The sequence below is a fragment of the Anomaloglossus baeobatrachus genome, chromosome 2 (genome assembly GCF_048569485.1).
Source record: "Anomaloglossus baeobatrachus isolate aAnoBae1 chromosome 2, aAnoBae1.hap1, whole genome shotgun sequence".
NCBI lineage: Eukaryota > Metazoa > Chordata > Amphibia > Anura > Aromobatidae > Anomaloglossus > Anomaloglossus baeobatrachus.
In genome coordinates, this window is record NC_134354.1 from 144,662,104 (window position 1) to 144,685,831 (window position 23,728).

General features: G+C 43.9%; 1 protein-coding gene across 4 annotated transcripts in view; it reads right to left on the reverse strand.

Moving 5' to 3' along the window:
• Positions 1-23,728, reverse strand: part of CNKSR2 (connector enhancer of kinase suppressor of Ras 2) — a 562,096-nt gene that overhangs the window by 89,094 nt on the left and 449,274 nt on the right. For all 4 annotated transcript variants that reach the window (XM_075335413.1, XM_075335412.1, XM_075335411.1 and 1 more), the window contains 2 exons: positions 21,931-22,031; positions 20,985-21,513 (listed from right to left, as the gene is read on the reverse strand). In XM_075335413.1, the coding sequence (XP_075191528.1) occupies positions 20,985-21,513; positions 21,931-22,031 (630 nt within the window). The remainder of the gene's footprint in view (positions 1-20,984; positions 21,514-21,930; positions 22,032-23,728) is intronic.

A 23,728-nucleotide genomic window follows, 5' to 3' on the forward strand; every position in this document is an offset into this window, starting at 1 on the left:
CAATAATCACAATGTATCTTCCAAAAGTGGATTATGCTTGTAAGTATGGAATATGAGGGGATAAGCTGATTCAGCGTGATATTTAGGATCGAGATATCCAGGACCTGATTAGCATCAGCTATTGCCATCTTGTAAGATGGACAAAAGGATAATATTTGTAAGAAAAAAAAACATGCAATATATTTGGACGACCCATTGTATAATTACAGTGACCAGTACTGACTGTACGAGAGATTATTTTACATGTTCTCGCTGTACTTCTGAACTGGTCACTAGGGATGTTACACAGAGCATCTCTTACGTGGACAGACCATTCATTTTAGTGGGTGGACAGACCATTCATTTCAATGAGCAATGCTCTTTTTTTTCTTAAAGGGAACCAAACACCAGGATTTTCCTATATAAGGTGCAGCCAGTGCAGTGCTGGCACTATCAGTCACATTGTGTACATACCATTAGTGGTCAGCTCGGGTGTTTAGGCAGTGAAATCCAACTTTATAAAGTTTGAAAAATCAAGCACTTTTTGATTGACATGTGCACCTCTCTTCTAATGTCCGGGTGGGTTATGCGCTTGTATCCCCACCCCCCCACACCCCCCTCCCGCCGCCTGTTCATCCCTCTCTCTGGTTGTATTCAAATTTCTCTCTTCAGAAACATGGCGCCGGAGTTGGCACCTGCGCATAGCGCTTATCTCCAGCGCCATGTTTCTGAAGCCCGCAGTAGCTAGTATTACCTGCAGCTACGATATCGTGCTGTCCCAGGACACCGTGACTGGGTCTCGCAGCACTGCTGTCACGGGGTCATGTGAGTCCATTGTGAACTTACCTCACCTGACCCCCGATGTCGCTGGCAGGCTGCTGTCGGCTATTTCCTGTGGCGTCCCGGTGTCCTAGGCAGCTGCTGTGCTGGCACGATATCGTAGCTGCAGGTAATACTAGCTACTGCGGGCTTCAAAAACATGGCGCCGGAGATAAGTGCTATGCGCAGGTGTCAACTCCGGCGCCATGTTTCTGAAGAGAGAAATTTGAATACAACCAGAGAGAGGGAGGAACAGGAGGCGGCGGCGGGGGGGGGGGGATACATGTGCATAACCCGCCCGGACATTAGCAGCAGAGGTGCACACGTCAAAGAGTACTTAATTTTTCAAACTTTATACAGTTGGATTTCACTGCCTAAACATCCGAGCTGCCCCCTGATGGTATGTACACAATGTGCCTGATAGTGCCAGTAGTGCACTGGCTGCACCTTATACATGAAAATCCTGATGTTTGGTTCCCTTTAAGGGAACAGGCCATGGGAATTGAAGAACTTACTGCCACATTTCCGAACATATCACAGTCAACTGCTTGGGGTTCCCTGTAATTGGGCATTTATATCACATCTTACAAAGAAAATAAAATGTATATTGTTAATTTCTGTGTGTTCTAAATACAGGCTTTAACCATTTATCTTATACATTGGTTTACTTGCAGTGTACTGAAGTTATTAACAAAAAGAAAAATTCCTAAAAATACAATTTTTATTAAATAAGTTTAAAATCATAATGGATAGATATATGTGACAAAACACTCCAACCAATTAGTAATCTGAGGACACTTGTGGGTGAGATGACTCAAGGAAATACGATGAACTTAAAGGGCTCTGGAATTGCCCCTAAGGTCTCACCCTACCTGGCTGCGGAGGTCGGGGCCCTAATAAAACGCATATGGCGCCCCCGCTCACTGAAGACTCACCCTTGGAGACCCTAATAAGTCCCTAGACTACAATCCTACCAATGACTATATAATCCACAATATTCAAAAACTGATCAGAGGTTAAATAACCAAGCTCATAGGTTAATAACAAACATATCCAATAACCATATATCACGCTAGGTCATAATAGACCAATCATGAACGGCATTAACCAACCTGGGACATCGGTGCGCACACAGCACCCAGGAAAAATTGTATTTTTAGGAATTTTTCTTTTTGTTAATAATTGTTTGGATTCCTTCTATATCTCACATTGTTAGCTATACAGTTAATGAAGTTGCAGCGTATCATATAGCACTACTGATCCAGGACAGTATTTAGGATTCTGCCAATTTCTGAGCTCACATTTGACAGCATTCACTATTAGATCAATTTGTGCCTTGACGATCTTCATTCTTGGAAGTGTAGTCTTTACACTAGGCATTGTACACTAATCTGATGGAGAAGTCAATCAATTCTTGCAGAATGCATTATACAATTTTAAAGGGAAACCGTAAATGGGTTTTTACATATGGAAGTAGTGGCATGACTGGTAAAGGCGCTTGTCCCCCATTAAAATAAGACATCCAATCTCTACAAAAAGAGTGTGAGTTATGAGAGATCTAGTGTAGAAATAATATGCAAATCGGGCTGTAGTGCGCTGAGGGTGTGCCATTGCACTTGGGAGAAGCAGCCTAAATACCCGACATACCCACAGTGCACTTCCAGACTGACTTAGATATGGTTTCTATGATAGATGTCTCACAGCTGGCACATCAGATTTCCACAAAAGTAATATATTATCAAAAATAGCAGCTGCACTCAAGTAGAAGCAAGGGAAAAAAACACAGATGTATATGGTGAACATTGGAATGTGAATATGCATTACAGCAAAGAAAAGATGAAAAAAGTTTTGGGGAAAAAATGAGTTGTTTTGCAAATAAAATTGGCTAAATTTACTTGAGCCCAGTTACCACGCCAAGGTATAACTCACAACTGGGTCCTAATCTAAATTTCGGCCTCTTTTTCTGTCATTCCTGATCTCTGTATAAGGCCTGTTTCAGACGTCAGTGATTCTGGTACGTTTGTGCTTTTTTTTTTTTATACGCACCAGAATCACTGACGTATGCAGACCCATTATTATCAATGGGTCTGCGCACACATCAGTGATTTTTCAATGACCGTATCTCCATGTGAAGTACACGTGTGTCCGTGATTGCCGCACAGAGACAAGTCCATTTTTTTCTGGCATCATTGATGTCCCACAGACCACACTATGGTGTGGTTCGTGAAACATGCACCAGAAAAATATGGACATTGAAAAAAAACATTTTCAACTCACCCGGCTTCAGCAACGCTCTGTTCTGCCTCTGCTCTCTGCAGCTTCCTGAACGGCTCATTATGGCATGCATATTCATGAATACAGCCAGAGACGACCCGGAAGTAGCTTCAGAGGTGAGACACAGCGGGGGCCGGATGCTGCAGAGCTGGAGACTTCAACACCACAGACAGCAGGAACGGGACAGGTGAGTATACGTTTATGTGCAATCACGGAGTATGGATTGCACATGGACAACACACGTGCCATGAATCACGGCACTTAGAGGGACATATGCATTTTTAAGACGTCAGTGAAAAACATCTGTTTTTCACTGACGTGTGAAACAAGCCTAAGGGCTAGAGAAGAACCTGGAAAAGAAAACACCTGAGGTCACTGGGAGGAGTGCGTGGTAACAGGGCTCAAGTAAATTTGACCAATTTTATTTGCAAAAAAACTCATTTTTCCCCCCAATTTTTTTCATTGTTTTCTTTGCAGTAATGCATATTCACGTTCACCAAATACATCTCTTTGGGTTTTTTTTCCCTTCCCTCTACATGAGTGCAACTGCTATTTTTGATAATACTATGTTCAGTTTGCACCAGTTCAGACTAAGATTAGGAAGTGCCGGCAATTCTTCTATTTTCCACAAAAATAGTAACCTTTTTATTGGGAGGTAAGAGTCAACATAGCTATAATGCTGTCTAGTAGGAACAGGCTGATTTGTGGATTACACATGAGGTTTTGATTCCACACAAGAGAAGTAATGCAATTACAAAGTTACTTCACTTTTAGGTAGTTTTTTTTTTCAATATTACAAAATTGTGTCCATACTCCACAAACCACCACTGTAGTGTTTGGTTTTTTTTTACCACTGGAGTGGAGCTTTAAGGCCAGAGTTGCACTTGGGAGTGACTTGCGCGAGTCTCACATCGTATCGCATGGCCACACACTCTCTGGACTGGAGCATGTTAGCTGTATGTATTTCTCCTGTCTGGAGAGTGGCAGGCTGAGCCGGGTGATGCAATGTGGGACTTGCCTGAGGCACTCGCAAAGTGACTCCGGCCTAAATGTAAGCTCCCTGCCCCTAGCATTCTACTTACCCTCCTGTGTTTTTACCCTTATTCGGCTTTGCTCCGGTTCTTGTGCCCAGGACTTTTGACTGGCAAGTCTGAGAGCCAGAATGAGGCTCTCATAGACTTTTATTTATTACTCAACTATCTACCATGGTACAGGGCTAATGATAATTATAATCTAGTATCTCCTCCTCTCTCATTCGCTCCTCACGCAACCGACTCCAAGACTTCTCCCGAGCATCCCCAGTCTCCTGGAACTCGCTGCCTCAACACGTCAGACTATCCCCTACCCTTGCAAACTTCAAACGGAACCTGAAAACTCATCTGTTCAGAAATGCCTACAATCTACAATGAACTCGCTGCCGCCCGACCACCGTGCGGAGCTGCCGCCCGACCACCGTGCGGAGCTGCCGCCCGACCACCGTGCGGAGCCGCCGCCTGACCTACACCCCACCTATTGTCTCCTCCCCATAATCCTATAGAATGTAAGCCCGCAAGGGTAGGGCCCTCTTCCCTCTGTACTAGTCTGTCTACTGTAACTTGTATACGTATTTTGTATGTAACCCCCTTCTCATGTACAGCACCATGGAATTAATGGTGCTCTATAAATAAATAATAATAATAATAATAATAATAATACTTGGTATATTCCCATAAATGTACAAGAATTGGAAAAGTTTGGCCATTTGCTTTTTGCAGGTGCTTCAGACTAAGTAAGCTTTTAAGATCTCAGCCTCATGTTGCTCTTGTTAAGCTCATTGATAGCAATAAATGCTTTATGCATAATTAACTACACATTAAAGGGGTTGTCCAGTGAAAACAACCTAGAATAGTTGAGAACTTGATGATCGGTGAGGGTTTGACCAGTGGAATACACATTTGGCAGAATTAGTGAATCTTATCGTTGTTAGAATTGAGCGGCAGTGAATATGCTCAAATGTCACTCAATTCATTCCCAACAGGCCGGCCTAGCGCTCAGCTTTTCCCAGTAGCCCCATACAGAATGAGTGGAGCAGCAATTGAGCATCCGACCTTCTGCTCGGTTTTGTAACGAGGATACATAATTCCCTGTTCTGTCGAAAAGTGCAGGTACCAGTGATCAAACACACTTCTGGTGAGTGGATAGTTAATCATTTTTTTGTTAACTGTACCACCCTTTTAAAACCAAAAATATGACAGGTTTGTAAAAAACATAAGAAATAGACTGATGGCACATCCTACCTTTCTAATATGAACAGGTGCAAACTGAACATGAAACACGCCGTTGGCTGATGGGCTCACATAAAACTGGCCATATTTGTGTGCTAAATATCTCAATTTTTACATGCTTTCCATAGCAGTAATGTTTGTCTATATCCCCATATTCATTATTATACATATCTTAGCACTATAGAGTGCAACCGTCTCCTTTTTGTGAGAATTATATTGACACAACTAGCACAAAAGAAGAGCAATAGATGTTACAGATTCTAAAGAAGACAGACCAGATAAATGAGGTAATGTGGGGAGGGGAAAAAAAAAAAAAAAAAAAAGACACCAACACATCTTGTGAGTGCAAAACAACTTCCCATGTCCCAATAGGTGTCCAGATATATGATGATCAGAGCAGTATTTTTCCTAAATTAGGCAGCTGACCTGTCATGTCTAATTACCGCAGTCTGCTGGTGCACAGCAAGACAAGCATACATTAATGAGCATCAATAGTCCCATACAGGAAAGCATGCTAGGCTAAAACTAATCTGCACACTGGGGCCGGAAAGGCTTCCAAAAAAAAAAAAAAAAGAGTTTGGGGAGAATTGTGTAACAGAATAAGATCAGTGCATCGTGCAACAAATGTTTGTGACAAAATAAGCAATTATAGAGCTAGTGATAATAGAAATGGTGTAGTTACATATTCATGTAATCGAAGACTGACTGGGACTGAAATTCTGCCCTGGAATTTGGAAGCACAGGCCCATGGTGTCCTCACCCCCAGCCCCAGAGAGGGATAGCTATTACTAATATTACCCTGACTGAAGGAACTCAAGATTTACTACAAGACCAATATTTCTAATAATACCAATAATATTGCTATACAAGATCGAATAATAATAATACTGCAATAACTATGTAATATACAACAAATGCCAACAAACCATAACAATATATTACCAGCATATACAGCAGTGGTAATGCTGATAGTTAAAGGGGTGGTTCACTACTTAACCTTTCTAGCCACTTCAATATAACATTCAGATACAAGGCTTTTCTCAAATACCTTGTGATGGTAATAGTGCCTCTCTGAGTGGCGCTATCGCGGGCCGCACTTCCCCCATCATGTGACCCCTGGGCTTCGTGACCTCTGACATCCGGTGATGTCACGTCAAACTGAAGTTGATCCGACATCATCGAGGCCCGCCCCAGTCTGAGTGACTTGGCTGTGGACGGAGTTTCACCGCTCGTCACAGCTCAGCAACTCGCGCACTCTCCTTCACTGGAAAGCGCTGCAAGCAGGGGTGATGATGGGTTGTGATGTGCAGGGAAACGCCATCCACAGCCCAGTCACTCAGGAAGACTGGGGCCCACCTCGGTGATGTCGGGTCAACTGGAACTTGAAGTGACATTACCAGATTTCAGACGTCACGGAGCCCCAGGGGTCATGTGATGGGGATGAGTAGACCGCAATAGCGCTGCTCAGAGGCTCTATTGCCAACAAAAGGTATTTGAGAGAAGCCTTGTATCTGAACGTTAAATTGATGAAGCTAGTAATGTTAAAAAGTAAAAGGGGTTGAGGTTAAAGTTTATATGATCTCAGACTTCTGCAACCTCACAGTGCGCACTGTCATTTGACCGCAACTATGCAATTTCCACATCTCCGGCCACATTCCGACTAAACATACTAGGCTTTTCTAAATTCACTTGTCTTGAGTGAAGTGGTGCATCACTTTCAGATCCTGATCATGTAATACGCCTGTAAATCTGTAGCATTTCAGGGAATATGTCAACTTTTCTTTGACAACTAATGTGAGAGCAGCATAATGAAGGGACTGAGACCCCAACTCCAGCAATATGTCACTTACTAGACTGCTTGTTGATGGTTTGATAAAATCACTGTTTTATAAGGAAGTCATTAGAAGACTGATAAACTTACTGCCATGTAGTCTGATTGGCAACGTTCTATGTACAGTTGTGGTGGGGATGAGGTTATGCAGAGCTCAGCATTCAGAGAACTGTTAGATTTGTAGCAGATGACGCTGTGATTTTACCAAAAATAGCAACCAGACTAGTAAGTGACATCACTAGAATCAGGGTCTCTGCCCCTACATCATGCTCCTCTCATATGGGGGAGCAAAAACCTGGTGACAGATTCCCTTTATTGAAATAGCAGAAGTCTACATATCACAGGCTTATTGTGATGATATACTGTAAATAATTTTTAAATTATTATTAAGTAGAAAGAAGGGCCTCTAAACCTATTTACATGCATATTAGAAAATCTTTAAAATATATAATAATAATACATCTGGGTATATTTTTTATGTATCTAGCAAGAACGAAGTTATTTTCATTGCAGATATTGATTCCAATAGGTCATTCAAAATGAAAAATATAGCTTCTAGAGCTACAACTTTATAAAAATTAGAGAGGCATAATATAAAATAAAATGTTCATAGATTTAAATATCGTGTTCTTTGGACTAGAAGGCGCACTTCCCCCCCAAAAAAATATTTTTAGAGGAAAGTAGGTGTGTGTCTTATAACCAAAATGTACCTAGCCCACTGTAAGGGGGGCAGCAGTGGACCGGGGTCACAGGAGGTTTGAGCCGGGTTGCCTTTGCAGGAAACAGTCGGTGGCAGGAGTGGGGCAATCACTTGTCCAGTCAAAACACGAAAAAAAAAATCCTTTACCCTGAACAAATTCTAAGAAAGCGTTTTTTTGGTAGTATTACATGTAGGGAAAAACATACCGTATTTTTCGGACTATAAGACGCACCTGACCATAAGACGCACCCTGGTTTTAGAGGAGGAAAATAGGAAAATAAAATTTTAACCAAAAAATATGGTCATGACACACTGTTATGGGGCGAGGATCTGCTGCTGACACTGTTATGGGGGTAATGTCCCCAAATTCTCTACTAAGGTACCCCATTCTGATAAGGATCCTCCTGCCTTGTATATGATCCTGCTCTTATACCCCCCATCCTGCTAATATAATACCCCCCATCCAGCCTGCTCATGATATGCCCCCATCCATCCTGCTCATGATATGCCCCCATCCATCCTGCTCATGATATGCCCCCATCCATCATGCTCAAGATATGCCCCCATCCATCCTGCTCATGATATGCCCCCATCCATCCTGCTCAAGAAATGCCCCCCATCCATCCTGCTCATGAAATGCGCCCATCCATCCTGCTCATGAAATGCGCCCATCCATCCTGCTCATGAAATGCGCCCATCCATCCTGCTCAAGATATGCCCCCATCCATCCTGCTCATGATATGCCCCCATCCATCATGCTCAAGATATGCCCCCATCCATCATGCTCAAGATATGCCCCCATCCATCCTGCTCAAGAAATGCCCCCATCCATCCTGCTCATGAAATGCCCCCATCCATCCTGCTCATGAAATGCCCCCATCCATCCTGCTCATGAAATGCCCCCATCCATCCTGCTCAAGATATGCCCCCATCCATCCTGCTCATGAAATGCCCCCATCCATCCTGCTCATGAAATGCCCCCATCCATCCTGCTCAAGATATGCCCCTATCCATCCTGCTCATGAAATGCCCCCATCCATCCTGCTCATGAAATGCCCCCATCCATCCTGCTCATGAAATGCCCCCATCCATCCTGCTCATGAAATGCCCCCATCCATCCTGATCATGAAATGCCCCCATCCATCCTGCTCATGAAATGCGCCCATCCATCCTGCTCAAGATATGCCCCCATCCATCCTGCTCATGATATGCCCCCATCCATCATGCTCAAGATATGCCCCCATCCATCCTGCTCATGATATGCCCCCATCCATCATGCTCAAGATATGCCCCCATCCATCCTGCTCAAGAAATGCCCCCATCCATCCTGCTCATGAAATGCCCCCATCCACCCTGCTCATGAAATGCCCCCATCCATCCTGCTCATGAAATGCCCCCATCCATCCTGCTCAAGATATGCCCCCATCCATCCTGCTCATGATATGCCCCCATCCATCCTGCTCATGATATGCCCCCATCCATCCTGCTCAAGATATGCCCCCATCCATCCTGCTCAAGAAATGCCCCCCATCCATCCTGCTCATGAAATGCCCCCATCCATCCTGCTCATGAAATGCGCCCATCCATCCTGCTCATGAAATGCGCCCATCCATCCTGCTCAAGATATGCCCCCAATCCATCCTGCTCATGATATGCCCCCATCCATCATGCTCAAGATATGCCCCCATCCATCATGCTCAAGATATGCCCCCATCCATCCTGCTCAAGAAATGCCCCCATCCATCCTGCTCATGAAATGCCCCCATCCATCCTGCTCATGAAATGCCCCCATCCATCCTGCTCATGAAATGCCCCCATCCATCCTGCTCATGAAATGCCCCCATCCATCCTGCTCAAGATATGCCCCCATCCATCCTGCTCATGAAATGCCCCCATCCATCCTGCTCATGAAATGCCCCCATCCATCCTGCTCAAGATATGCCCCCATCCATCCTGCTCATGAAATGCCCCCATCCATCCTGCTCATGAAATGCCCCCATCCATCCTGCTCATGAAATGCCCCCATCCATCCTGCTCAAGATATGCCCCCATCCATCCTGCTCAAGATATGCCCCCATCCATCCTGCTCATGAAATGCCCCCATCCATCCTGATCATGAAATGCCCCCATCCATCCTGCTCATGAAATGCGCCCATCCATCCTGCTCAAGATATGCCCCCATCCATCCTGCTCATGATATGCCCCCATCCATCATGCTCAAGATATGCCCCCATCCATCCTGCTCATGATATGCCCCCATCCATCCTGCTCAAGATATGCCCCCATCCATCCTGCTCAAGAAATGCCCCCCATCCATCCTGCTCATGAAATGCCCCCATCCATCCTGCTCATGAAATGCGCCCATCCATCCTGCTCATGAAATGCGCCCATCCATCCTGCTCAAGATATGCCCCCATCCATCCTGCTCATGATATGCCCCCATCCATCATGCTCAAGATATGCCCCCATCCATCATGCTCAAGATATGCCCCCATCCATCCTGCTCAAGAAATGCCCCCATCCATCCTGCTCATGAAATGCCCCCATCCATCCTGCTCATGAAATGCCCCCATCCATCCTGCTCAAGATATGCCCCCATCCATCCTGCTCAAGATATGCCCCCATCCATCCTGCTCATGAAATGCCCCCATCCATCCTGATCATGAAATGCCCCCATCCATCCTGCTCATGAAATGCGCCCATCCATCCTGCTCAAGATATGCCCCCATCCATCCTGCTCATGATATGCCCCCATCCATCATGCTCAAGATATGCCCCCATCCATCCTGCTCATGATATGCCCCCATCCATCTTGCTCAAGATATGCCCCCATCCATCCTGCTCAAGAAATGCCCCCCATCCATCCTGCTCATGAAATGCCCCCATCCATCCTGCTCATGAAATGCGCCCTTCCATCCTGCTCATGAAATGCGCCCATCCATCCTGCTCAAGATATGCCCCCATCCATCCTGCTCATGATATGCCCCCATCCATCATGCTCAAGATATGCCCCCATCCATCATGCTCAAGATATGCCCCCATCCATCCTGCTCAAGAAATGCCCCCATCCATCCTGCTCATGAAATGCCCCCATCCATCCTGCTCATGAAATGCCCCCATCCATCCTGCTCATGAAATGCCCCCATCCATCCTGCTCAAGATATGCCCCCATCCATCCTGCTCATGAAATGCCCCCATCCATCCTGCTCATGAAATGCCCCCATCCATCCTGCTCAAGATATGCCCCCATCCATCCTGCTCATAAAATGCCCCCATCCATCCTGCTCAAGATATGCCCCCATCCATCCTGCTCAAGATATGCCCCCATCCATCCTGCTCATGAAATGCCCCCATCCATCCTGCTCATGAAATGCCCCCATCCATCCTGCTCATGAAATGCCCCCCATCCATCCTGCCCATGAAATGCCCCCATCCATCCTGCTCATGAAATGCCCCCATCCTGGTAAATGGCGTGTATCCTGTGGCACAGGAAAAAAAAAATAAACGTTTATACTTACCCTTCCTCACTCCCTGAAGCACCGATCTCTGTCTCAGCTGCAGCGCCGCTGTGTGGAGCCGTCACCGGTGTCTGCAGCATCGCGTCTTCCTGTCTGTGCCGGCGGTAAGCTGATCGATTCTGGTGGATACTAGCGGCGCGCACAGCGATGACGTCATCGCGGTGCGCGCTGCTAGTGTCCAGATCAGCTGACCGCCGGCACAGACAGGAAGACGCGATGCTGCAGGGGGGCGGCTCCACACACGGTGACGGGTGAGTACACTGATTCACTGCACCCCGTGCTGATAATGATGCACGGGGGGGGCAGTGAATACAGCCGCACATGATCACTCCAGGCTGTAGTTGCCAGGGGTGATCACGGCCGGCTGCTAATTATGCACGCACCCCCCCCCGCCCATCACCCCGCCCACCTGTCAGCGCCGGTTTCGCTGAGAGATGATGGGCGGGAGGATGGGCGTGCATATGTAATGAGCGGGCCCACGTGGTCACGGCAGGCTGTTACAGCCTGCTCGTGCCGCCGATGACCCGCTGCACCCTCATTCCCCGTAGCCTTATAGTCAGACCATAAGACGCACCCCCCACTTTCCCCCAACATTTGGGGGGAAAAAAGTGCGTCTTATGGTCCGAAAAATACGGTACTAAAAGTTTACCAAGATAAGGTTACTACAAAGGGTCCAAATGTGACGTCAAAGAATATGGCCGCCAAAGCCGTAAAATGTTAAAGGCGACTCGTCTTTTAGTGTCTATCATATTTCTTTTACAATTACTACTATTATATTTATTATTTAACAATTTATGAATGGCTTGCATGTTGTAAGGCATACTGATCAGTACTGGGCAGGCCTAGGTTGCGACCTAGTCATCGAGCAAGCACTGATGCGCTCCCTAAAAACTGCAGGAGGACTCACCAGATGAAGTGGAATGTCCGAACATCAAAGGGCCTTGGGGACTCTGTCTGTGCCAGTGTCCTCTTCCTACAGTGATGCAATGCAGGGTTTCACTCGCCTGAGCATTGTCACCAGTGAACAACACAAAGAGGCAAGAACGTCAAGGACGCGAAGAGATTGTGAAGACCTGGAGAAAATTGCAGATAAACTCAAAACTTTTCACGTTTCTCTGATGAAGTGTCTTTTCGCAACATTATCACCGGTGTCAATGCAAATAAGGATGTGAATGTCCATAACCTGTTCACCATTGGCAGAGAAATAGTGGCAACAATGGAGGGTCAATCACTGTTTTCAGTTAAGTACAAGCGGTCAATGAAAGCCAAGACCCTGGCATCCAGTGAGGCAATTGACATTGCTAAGGACAAAACAATAGACCCCACTCTTTGGTTCCAAAGGTTTCTTGTGGTGTCTCAAACTGCTGATCTTTCCCTTGATGAAGTGATGACCTATGAACTTTCATCATATGCACCATTCCTCTTTGAGGCAAAACATCTCTTCTTCAAATCAAACAAATCACAACTGATGGCTGCAATAAAAGAACAGAGTTCCTATGACGCAGTACTCAAGGATGTACCAGAAGTGGAACATTATGTTCTTGATGGAGGTTCTCTTCTCCATCGACTTAAGTGGTCAGAAGGAAAGACATTGTTCAATCGCTGAAGACTATGCATCTTTCACAGTAAAGCACTATGGTAAGGCTATGATAGTATTTGATGGTTACATTGGAGGACCAAACTCTAAGGACATTACCCATCAGCGACGGCGCAAAAATCGAACAAGTAACAAAGTGAACATTGCTGAAGGAACGAAATTTGTCGGGAAAAAGAAGGACTTCCTTTCGAATGTGAAGAACAAATAGTCTCTTATCAATCTCGCTTCAGCTTTATTTCTACTGTGATAAAGGGAGTCCTGCAACAGTATACGACATTAAGGTTATGAAGAAGTTCCTGGGAAACCATGTCTGCAGCAGTCTTCTGTTCCTGCATGCATTCATGGGTTGCGATACCACTTCTGCGTTTTTTGGAATCGGAAAAAAACTCGGTCTACACAAGGTTTTGAAGGGAGACTCTGTCTTAAATAGCTGTGCTAAAATGTTTTCCACACATAAGAAAAACATAGCTGAGATTGAAGACGCTGGGTGTAAAGCGATGGTGGCATTATTCGGGGGCAAACCTAGTACAATCTGCCTGCAATGAGGTATTCTACTCTCTGCAAAAAAGTTGGTTCAGCCAAAATCTTTGTTACACCTGAACGACTGCCACCGACCTCCTCTGCAACGAAGTATCATGCCCTTCGAAGTTACCTCCAAGTGATGCTTTGGATGGACAATGGAGAGGCCATGGACACTACTGAATGGGGATGGGAATTTCAGAACAACAGTCTAGTTCCAGTGATGATGGATACTTCACCCGCGCCAGAAACATTTCTGAAAATAATTCAATCCAATTGTTCTCGTGGTTGTAGTACACTTCGGTGCACTTGCAAAAGACACGGACTTACCTCTTCACGGGTATGCGGACCATGTCAAGAAGGGCATTGTGACAATATGAGTGAGGAAGCAGTGTCTGATGATGAAAATAGTGACTATTGATCTGACACGGTTATTCAGTGATGAAGTCGGTCTTAAAATGCAATGTGTATTAATTGAATAATTTCTAGAAATGTACATATATGTCATGACGTCATTGATGACGTCATGACCTCGCCTGTCCATGTAGTTAGTATAAAATTTTGTCTGAAAATTGTTATATGAAAATATATAGTATAAAAAATGTAAACTCTTCTGTAACCGACATCTACAGCTTTGAAATAGGGAAATTCATTATTTTTAGTGCGATGGCTGTCACCGTCTTATGACGTCATAGTTAGGACCTTTGTGGTGATCAATTTTTGGAAAACTTAATATGTTCCCCACATATAATAGTAAAAAAAAAAAATCATAAAATGCTTTCTTGGAATTTGTTCCGGGTCAAACCGTATTTTGACTGGACTATTGTGTCCACTATTAAAGAAAATTAATAACCACTTCTCTCCATGCAGATAATCCTGCCCACCTTTCGATACAGAGGTCAGTGATGGTAAAAATCTTTACTGTCATTTACTATCACTGATGCCAGCGCTGATAGATGGGCAGGATTATCAGCGTGGGGAGCAGTGAATAATCATTTTGAATTAGCCAGCACATGATATCGGAATGACTGGGGGTGCATGGCAGCCATGTGCTGACCATAGCTTACACGCCAAAATCAATTGCCGACATCAGAAATAACGGGAGGCCCATATATACCAGGATGGTGGACATACATAGACCAGGATGGGGAACGAATATACCAGAATATGATGGGGGACATATATACCTGGATGTGCCCAGAATGGTGAATAATATGTATTACTATAGTGGACATATATACCAGGATGATGGACATACAGTATATACCTGGATGAGGGACATGTATACCAGTATGGCAGACATATACCAAAATGGGGAAAGTATATATCAGAATGAAAAAAAAAATGCCAGCTTACCCAGTTGATTAAAGAGATAGGCTGCTATTCCATATAGGCGCTCAGCATCGGATAAATTGCAGGAGCTCTTGCCAGCAATTGATATGAAGGAAGGATAAATCCAGCGAGCCAGGCTTGTAATGAATAAAAAATCTTTTTCTTTATTACAAACGTAGATTAAAAATCTTTTTCCATAGCAGCATAGTACAAATACAGGCAGAGATGAGAAAATTACTGCTGTAAAGCGCACGTCAAGACGCGTTTCGGCTAAAACTTTATCATTGCCAATCTTTTAATCTAATCGTTTGTAATAAAGAAAAAGATTTTTTATTCATTACAAGCCTGGCTCGCTGGATTTATCCTTCCTTCATATATATCAGAATGGGACCAGAATAGGGAACATGTGCACCATATGCAACAGGATGGTCACCATATGCACCAGGATGGGGACATATATACCAGGATGGGCCCAAGATGGGGGACATATATATCAGAATAGGCCCAGGTTGGAGGACATATACACCAGGATGGACCCAGGTTGGAGGACATATACACCAGGATGGACCACATATATACTAGGATGGGGGACATAAATACCAGGAGGTCTACTACAGAATTGGGGGACATTACCACCATAACAGTGTAAGCAGCAGATCCTCTCCATATCAGTGTATCATGACCACGTTTTTTGTTTAAATTTTATTTTCTCATTTTCCTCCTCTAAAACCTATGTACGCCTTATGGTCCGATGCGACTTAGGCCTCTTTCACATGTCTGTGCAAAACACACGTTTTGCATGGTCCATGATGTAGGTGTGTCCGTGTGTGTGTTCAGCGTGTGCTGTCACTGTGCTATCCGTATGACATGCGCATAGTACACAGGCAGCATGCACTTGTATACTTACCTGTCTCCAGAGCTGATGCTACTACTGGGTAAACGGTACAGTGAATATTCAGGAGCGTATTGAGCGGGCCCGGAAGCAACTGATACCAGCGCAAAAGACAACAGGGCTGGACAAAGGTGAGTGTACAAAATCATTTTATTTCAAAGACACGTGTTTTCTATGGTATGAGTCACACTGATGTCACATGGATTACATCAGTGTGTGGTCCATGTGACACCCATGCTGCCAGAGAAAAACGGAAAGGTCACTGTGTGGAGCACATAGACGTGTGTGTTCCACACGGACACACGTCCATGTGAAAACATGGACATGTGCGCAGACCCATTGATTTTAATGGGTCTGTGTGTGTCCATATCTGCGGTACATGTGAAAGCGAATGTCACATGTACTGCAGACACGGATGTGTGAAGGGGGCCTTATAGTCCGAAAAAATATGGTAATAATCCCCTCCTTGCCCCACTACGCCCTATAAAAAAAAGTTAATCTAAAATAAACAAATGATTAATAATAACAAAATTAAATCCTAAAGGACAAATTCCATGAATGTTAAAGTAAAAGTTCTGTAGTATACATGAACCTCATGAAATATATTTTTAATAGGTGAATTATTTGCCTACTTTTGCCGGATGGAAGAGTAACTAAACTTTTTATTTTTTATATTTTTGGGTTAGTTAATTGCCTGCAGATTGGTCTTTTGAGCTCCTGGTGGGATACTTGGTTCCCCACCGTTCTGCAGTCAAATGTTTAATGTCTTTTTAAAATATATGAAGCCATGCTTTTCCAATGCCATGAAGAAAACCCTTAAAACTGTGTGTCCAGATATTGGATTGTTGTCATAGGCATGATATGTGGGTACAAAAGACCATCTACATCAGTGTCTACACCTCTATTCATATATCAGTCAAGTATGAGGAGATTTGTGTATTGGATGTGACCTGAATACATAAAATCTGGCTATGTATCTAAACTGGCTTGTGCAATGTTTCGTTTGTGCCATGGTACTGATAACATGAGCATCTAAATAGTGGCATAAAGTGGGTTGCCAGAGTCTTGTGCAAGACAAGAAAAGTGGCCATTAACCCAATAATATTAACTCAATTAGTGCCCCTTACAAAAATAATGCCCTATGAGTGCCCCCTTAAAGCAAACAAAGTATTAATGCCTCTTAAAAAGTAACGATATTCACAAAGTATAACCTCCAAAAGTCATAGTATCATAGTTTTAAGGTTGAAGGTAGACATAAGTCCTTTGAGATCAAGCTATAGCCTAACGTGTTGATCCAGAGGAAAGTAAAAACCACATGAGACAGGTGCGAATTGCCCCATATTAGGGGAAAAATCCTTCCCGACTCCACATACAACAATCAGACGAGTTCCCTAGATCAATCTAATGTCACTGAATCTAATGCCCATAACCTATATTATTATATTTTTAAGAAAGGTGTCTAGGCCTTTTTTGTACTTTTATAGTGAATCATCCATTATAATATCACGTGGAAGAGAGTGATAATTAACCCTTCTTGCCTTTAGACGTAGAGGATGCCCCATTGTCATAACTGCAGGACGAAGTGTGAAAAGATCATTATACAGATCTCTGTTCTGTCCCCTCATACTTGTACATTGTAATAAGATCACCTCCAAGCATTTGAATTTCCAAACTGAATAACCCCAAGTTTGATAACCTTTCTTTGCAGATCACCATTCCCTTAATAGCCTTGCTTGCTTTCTCTGCGCTCTCTCTAGCTCCGCTTTGTCATTCTAGCTCCGCTTTGTCATTCTTATACATTAGAGCCTAAAATTGTACACAATATTGTAAGCGTGGCCGCACTAGTAACTTACATAGATGCAAAACTATGTTCTTCAGCGGCACTCATCTTCACTATAAAAAAACGTAACTCTATTAGGAAAGCTACTGCTTCTATCTTGGAGATGAGAGCCGCTGATTCTCTTCATGTTCAGACTTGTAATTGTTTCTCCTTCCCTGGGATTGATCGGCTGATCACCGCCGTGTGGCACACAGTTCACGCTTGTCCATCAGAAGAACAGGGAGTTTTAATACATTTTTCTTTATAGTGCCGAGCACGTGTCTTGTTCTACTTTGCTTGCCATTAAATCTATGTTCTTGACTCTTTAACGCATCACATGGTTTTTCTTTGCCTTGGCAGCAGCTGCCTTCCACTGGTCAGAACACAACCACCACTGAAAACCACCCCCACCCCCCAAAAAAAATAAAAATAAAAACAAAGCTTATATTCACCTTATATGAGAGACCAAGTCCTCTCCTCTCCTGGATACAGAGTGGATAGGTACAGGAGGCGCAATGCAGTGATGCTATTATGCCAGGATGCAGATATCATATAGCCCTAGGCCTACAGCATCCTGCGGATTAGTGAGTTAGATTGTCTAATGTTCCGGCATAATTACAAGATCCAACAGTATCAGTTCATATCAGGTTGACGCCAATACAGTTTAAAGCGGCACACACCCAGAGATCTGGAGCACAAGTCCAGGACAAAAGCTCAGACTGGCCCACAGGTGAACAGGAGAATTCTCTGGTGGGCCCCTTTGCATTAGTATGAAATTATCAGTAGTTTCATTTGTGAATGTAACATTTGCATATATTGATCAGTAGGCCCCCAGAGTCAATGTTACTGGTGGGCCCTTGCTGCCCCCATCTGCCACTGCAAGGACATGTGTATTCCCCTGCATCTTTGACTTTCATATATTTTTTGTGATTTTGAGTCCCTAAAAATTTAAGTCCCTCTAAAGAAAACTACTGCACCAAAAATATTTCAATGGGCATTATTAAATATATATATATTGGATACAATTGTGCCATCTCATTCGTCTAGGCAACTTAAGTCCACATGTTTGCCAAGACTGGACCACCACGGCTTAGTATGTGTTGCCACAGCTGATTTCAATGCTAAACTTCAAGCAATACGAACTTAGCAAATTAATAGCCTATTTATGCGCATGGTTCACAGTTTTATATATTGCTCCTTTTATCCAATATGTTTAAAAAGTCTCAGTTAATGTCCCATAACTTCACAGTTATTTGCAGTCACATAAGCTGCAAAACTCAAGTGTAAAATCGTATAACACACCTAATGGCCCCCATACACAGAGTAATGTTGGTCGAACCCACCCATATTGACAGATTAGGCAGACACTCTAATATGTATGGCGCACAAGCCAAATGATCACCGGGAAAGACTTTCAATCGAGTAGGTCTGATTTCGTACGGTGATCTCATTGTTCTCCTGGAGATAAGCCAACGTCAGAGATGTTTGTCAATTGCTTTCTCATAGTGAACACAGGCGCGCTCAGCTCCTGTGTATGGGAGATACAGCCAAGATGGCTGTCCCTCAAACAATCAGGTATGGCCAACAGCCTAATAATTTGTATGACCATTTTAAAGCCCCTACTCACCACTGCAATCACAGTTCAAATGGTCGGCTCTACTGTGACATTTAATTTGTAAACGCAGCTCCCCATTCAAGAAAAGTCTGTCCCAACAAAAACTATTGAAAGGTGTTGTCCACAACTAGTACAACCCTTTCACCAACGGATTGGTTGCCCTCGTTAAAATGTCAACACGTATTATACTCTTGTCCTGTGCCGGCGCTGAACCGGTGGTGTTGGGGTTCACTTCCCTGGGTCTCACGGGAGGTTGTTATGTCACACGACTTCTGTGACCAATTAGTATAAGCTTCACTGTCTCAGCCTTTGGACAGGTTGAACTTCAGGAGGAAGTCCTAGTTGTGGCTGAATTCTCACCTCCAATTGGTATTTGATATCCCAAAGACAGGGACAGTTAATCCAGTGCTGATTGGGAGCATGGTTCATGTGACGTACCTCATGTGAGCCATGGAAGAATGAGTGCTGGAAAGGTGTCTGTACAGGAGGGGAGTATAATTGCTTTTCTTTTAACTGAGGCAAATACTCAGATTGAGAAGCGATTGCCCTAGTAGTTCACTACTCCTTTATGTTGTCCACTTTATAATTGGTCCAAGTGGTCAGTAAGATCGCACCTACAGATTGTGACCAGTACAGAGAGAGAACAAGAAGTTCAACAATCAGTGTCCAGCTTCCTGTTACAGCGACAATGTGAAGCCTACTGACCTAGGGAGGTTATGGAGTTGAGTAAACCACTCGATTCTAAGTATCAAATAGTTCCCTCTTGTCTGCTGTAACCCACCAGGAATAAAGACATTCCTTCTTTCTAAACCCTAGACCTTATCCCTTTATCTGATCTGGACTACCAGAGATGCTACCGAGACATTATGCCCTCCACAAACTTCAACCACCGTGAATCAGAACATGGACCCCTTAACTAGGGATGTCAGCACTTAAATGTATTTATCTAGACACTGAATATACTTATTTACCTGACTGCCCTCTGACAGTCGGGGCAGATTATTGTTCTATATAGCAAAACATTCTGCATGCAAAGACCCTTTACAGTCCAGTTCAGTGCTCTGATGGTTCAGTTTTATGCAAGTTGTCCTGGAGAAACCATTTAATGTCCAAAAATAATTCTGTTACTAAAACCAGTAGACTCCGGCAGATCATATACAAAGACTGCTCGTTGGAGCTCATACAGCTATCTGCTTATAATAATATCTATACAGGATGACCACATTGATCCACAGAAAACATTGCAACATAGGCTAGGTTTAAGCTTGAAGCATAAACATACAGTATATAGAACATAAAAACATCAAATGAGAGACGTTGGCCTGTACAGACTGCTGTGTGCTTGGTGGAGACATGGTACGTTCACATATGTATAGATGTGGAAGATGCATTCTGAGTGCGGGTTGCAGGAAACTATGTATGGAAACACTAAATGACACCAATAAACCATTTATCGTGGGATCCTGACAAATTTCAATTCTTTGTAAGAAACCAAACTGATCTTTTTATAGCAAAGAGAATCCATTACCTGGAGTAAAGGAGAATGTAAATGTAAATGCTGTAGAGAATGGCTGCTATTACCTCTTGGAGGCAGCTATAATTATGTAATGAATCACTTCCCGAGCATTGTGGTCTCTGCGATTACCAAGTGCCTACTCTAAGAAGATGTAACGGCAGGCTGTGAACAGAGATCCTATTGTGGCTGTTTGTTTATATGATGTATGGTGAGCCATGACGTGTTCACTTCATTCATATGTCTCTATTTGATGCATTAAGAACATCTACATTGGCATCCTTTGTACTAGGGAACAATGTGTGCACTTACTGGCTTCGTCTGGTCTTTCTGGCTCCTGGGAAGTACATTCCTCTTCTGTTTCTTCTTTCTGAGGAAGTTCTGTTGGTTCCAGTATACTTACTGGGGAAAGAGGAGCACAATGGCTCAGGCCTGCATCTCTTGGTAGGGTAAAACTGCGTGGCTTTGCCCCACTGCTACTTAGTACTTGTAATCTGTTTCCTTCAAATAATGGAAATGGGCCGTAATGGTCCTGTTGATGGCATTTTTGAGCTGGAAGTGTGGACTGCCGCCTGTGATCTGGAGATGCAACTCCTGGCTCAGTAAATACAGAGTCCTCAAGAGGAAGAGTCTGAAGGTAGTGAAGTCCTGAGCTGGTTAATGGCGTTTCAATTAAATCTTGCCAAGATCGTCTCTGGCTGGCGGTTTTTCGCACTGGTGAATCAGTGGTGCTTCCTGCTAGTTCCTGACGGTATTCCTCATGGGAAGAATGGGACTGTGAGGTTTCTGTGGAGGATAATCTGCTGTGTTTCTGTTCCACAAAAGGGCTTGCACATGACATCTACAAAACAATGAAAATAGAAAACAAAAAGAAATGAGAAAGAAAACATCAATATATCAAATCTTGGACAACATTTTTTAAAAAGTTACATTTGGAAGTGTTGCTGATATAAGTTTATTGAACTTACTAATATAGTTTGATTTCTAAAGATGTCCAGATCTCACGGTATCAGGAGGAATCCAGGGTCCAGGCCTTCACTTCCAGCTTGGGCTTCCTGAGTTTTAATGTCATTAGTGTTGTGTGTAAAGAGATCTGCCTGACTGGCTTATTTCCATAGACAAGTCTATGACACACATCATTGATGACATAGCGACAAAGGAAAATCTTTGCTGTGTTCACCACAGGGCCCAAAGTAGAGATGTCAAATCATGGACCACTGCTGCAACTTACAGATTGGGGCACTTATGTATGACTTACTGTTGCAGGTCTTGGGTAAGTGTCATATGGTGGTGGTGGGCTGTCTTGTTTTGGAGTTGATGGAGTTTCTGCTTCTTCTTGGTCACTTTCACTCCAGTAGTCTGCAAGGCATAGTAATACACAAGACATGGTTTAACATGAAGACAGAAGGGTTTTTGCCTCCATACAGTAGACCTTCTCTAATAGATCACTGCTCTGAGAACATCGCTCACGTTTTGCACTGTAGGTACTGTACATTGGCCATCTTTGAAAGCCCTCGAAGCCCATTGTTCAATGCAATTTTGGACTGTTTATCTCAAAGAAAAAGACTAAATGTTAATTCTTATGCCATTTAGCATTTTTAGTTGTATTAATGTTATTTGAGTAAACAGGTTGGGAAAGGGCTTGAAGGAGACAAGCGCTGGAATGTCATCAAAGAAAGCTGAAAAAAAGATTAATTTATATAGGGTAGTGTCCAACTTTATAAAAAAGAATTAAAGACCAATTATTGTTTTTAAACATTTAAAGACTAGTTCCTTTACTTATTTTTCTCTTTTAAAGCATAACTGTCCTTTTAGTTTTTATTTTATAAATCAATAATACACATAAAAAAGCAACTTTATAAAATAGGAGGGGGGAACCATAGGAATAGAGAGGAGCTAGAGCCAGAAGAAAAGAGCCAGAGGCAAAAGGAAAGAGCCAGAGCTAGAAGGAAAGAGCCAGAGCTAGAAGGAAAGAGCCAGAGCTAGAAGGAAAGAGCCAGAGCTAGAAGGAAAGAGCCAGAGCTAGAAGGAAAGAGCCAGAGCTAGAAGGAAAGAGCCAGAGGCAGAAGGAAAGAGCCAGAGGCAGAAGGAAAGAGCCAGAGGCAGAAGGAACAAGCCAGAAGCAGAAGGAAAGAGCCAGAGGCAAAAGGAAAGAGCCAGAGGCAAAAGGAAAGAGCCTGAGGCAGAAGGAAAGAGCCAGAAGGAAAGAGCCAGAGCTAGAAGGAAAGAGCCAGAGCTAGAAGGAAAGAGCCAGAGGCAGAAGGAAAGAGCCAGAGGCAGAAGGAAAGAGCCAGAGGCAGAAGGAAAGAGCCAGAGGCAGAAGGAAAGAGCCAGAGGCAGAAGGAAAGAGCCAGAGGCAGAAGGAACAAGCCAGAAGCAGAAGGAAAGAGCCAGAGGCAAAAAGGAAAGAGCCTGAGGCAAAAAGGAAAGAGCCTGAGGCAGAAGGAAAGAGCCAGAAGGAAAGAGCCAGAGCTAGAAGCAAAGAGCCAGAGCTAGAAGCAAAGAGCCAGAGCTAGAAGGAAAGAGCCAGAGCTAGAAGGAAAGAGCCAGAGCTAGAAGGAAAGAGCCAGAGCTAGAAGGAAAGAGCCAGAGCTAGAAGGAAAGAGCCAGAGCTAGAAGGAAAGAGCCAGAGCTAGAAGGAAAGAGCCAGAGCTAGAAGGAAAGAGCAAGAGCTAGAAGGAAAGAGCCAGAGCTAGAAGGAAAGAGCCAGAGCTAGAAGGAAAGAGCCAGAGGCAGAAGGAAAGAGCCAGAGGCAGAAGGAAAGTGCCAGAGGCAGAAGGAACAAGCCAGAAGCAGAAGGAAAGAGCCAGAAGCAGAAGGATAGAGCCAGAGGCAGAGGGAAGGAGCCAGAGGCAGAGGGAGCAGCTAGAGGCAGAGGGAGCAGCTAGAGGCAGAGGGAGGAACAAGAGGCAGAGGGAGGAACAAGAGGCAGAGCTCCGCCCCTCCTCCCTCTTCTATCTACATACAATATCATCAGTAACAGCTGCTATCTCCTATCTTAGTAATGGGAAAGTCCATTGAATACAGATTTTATCTCAGAATTGAAAATTTTGATA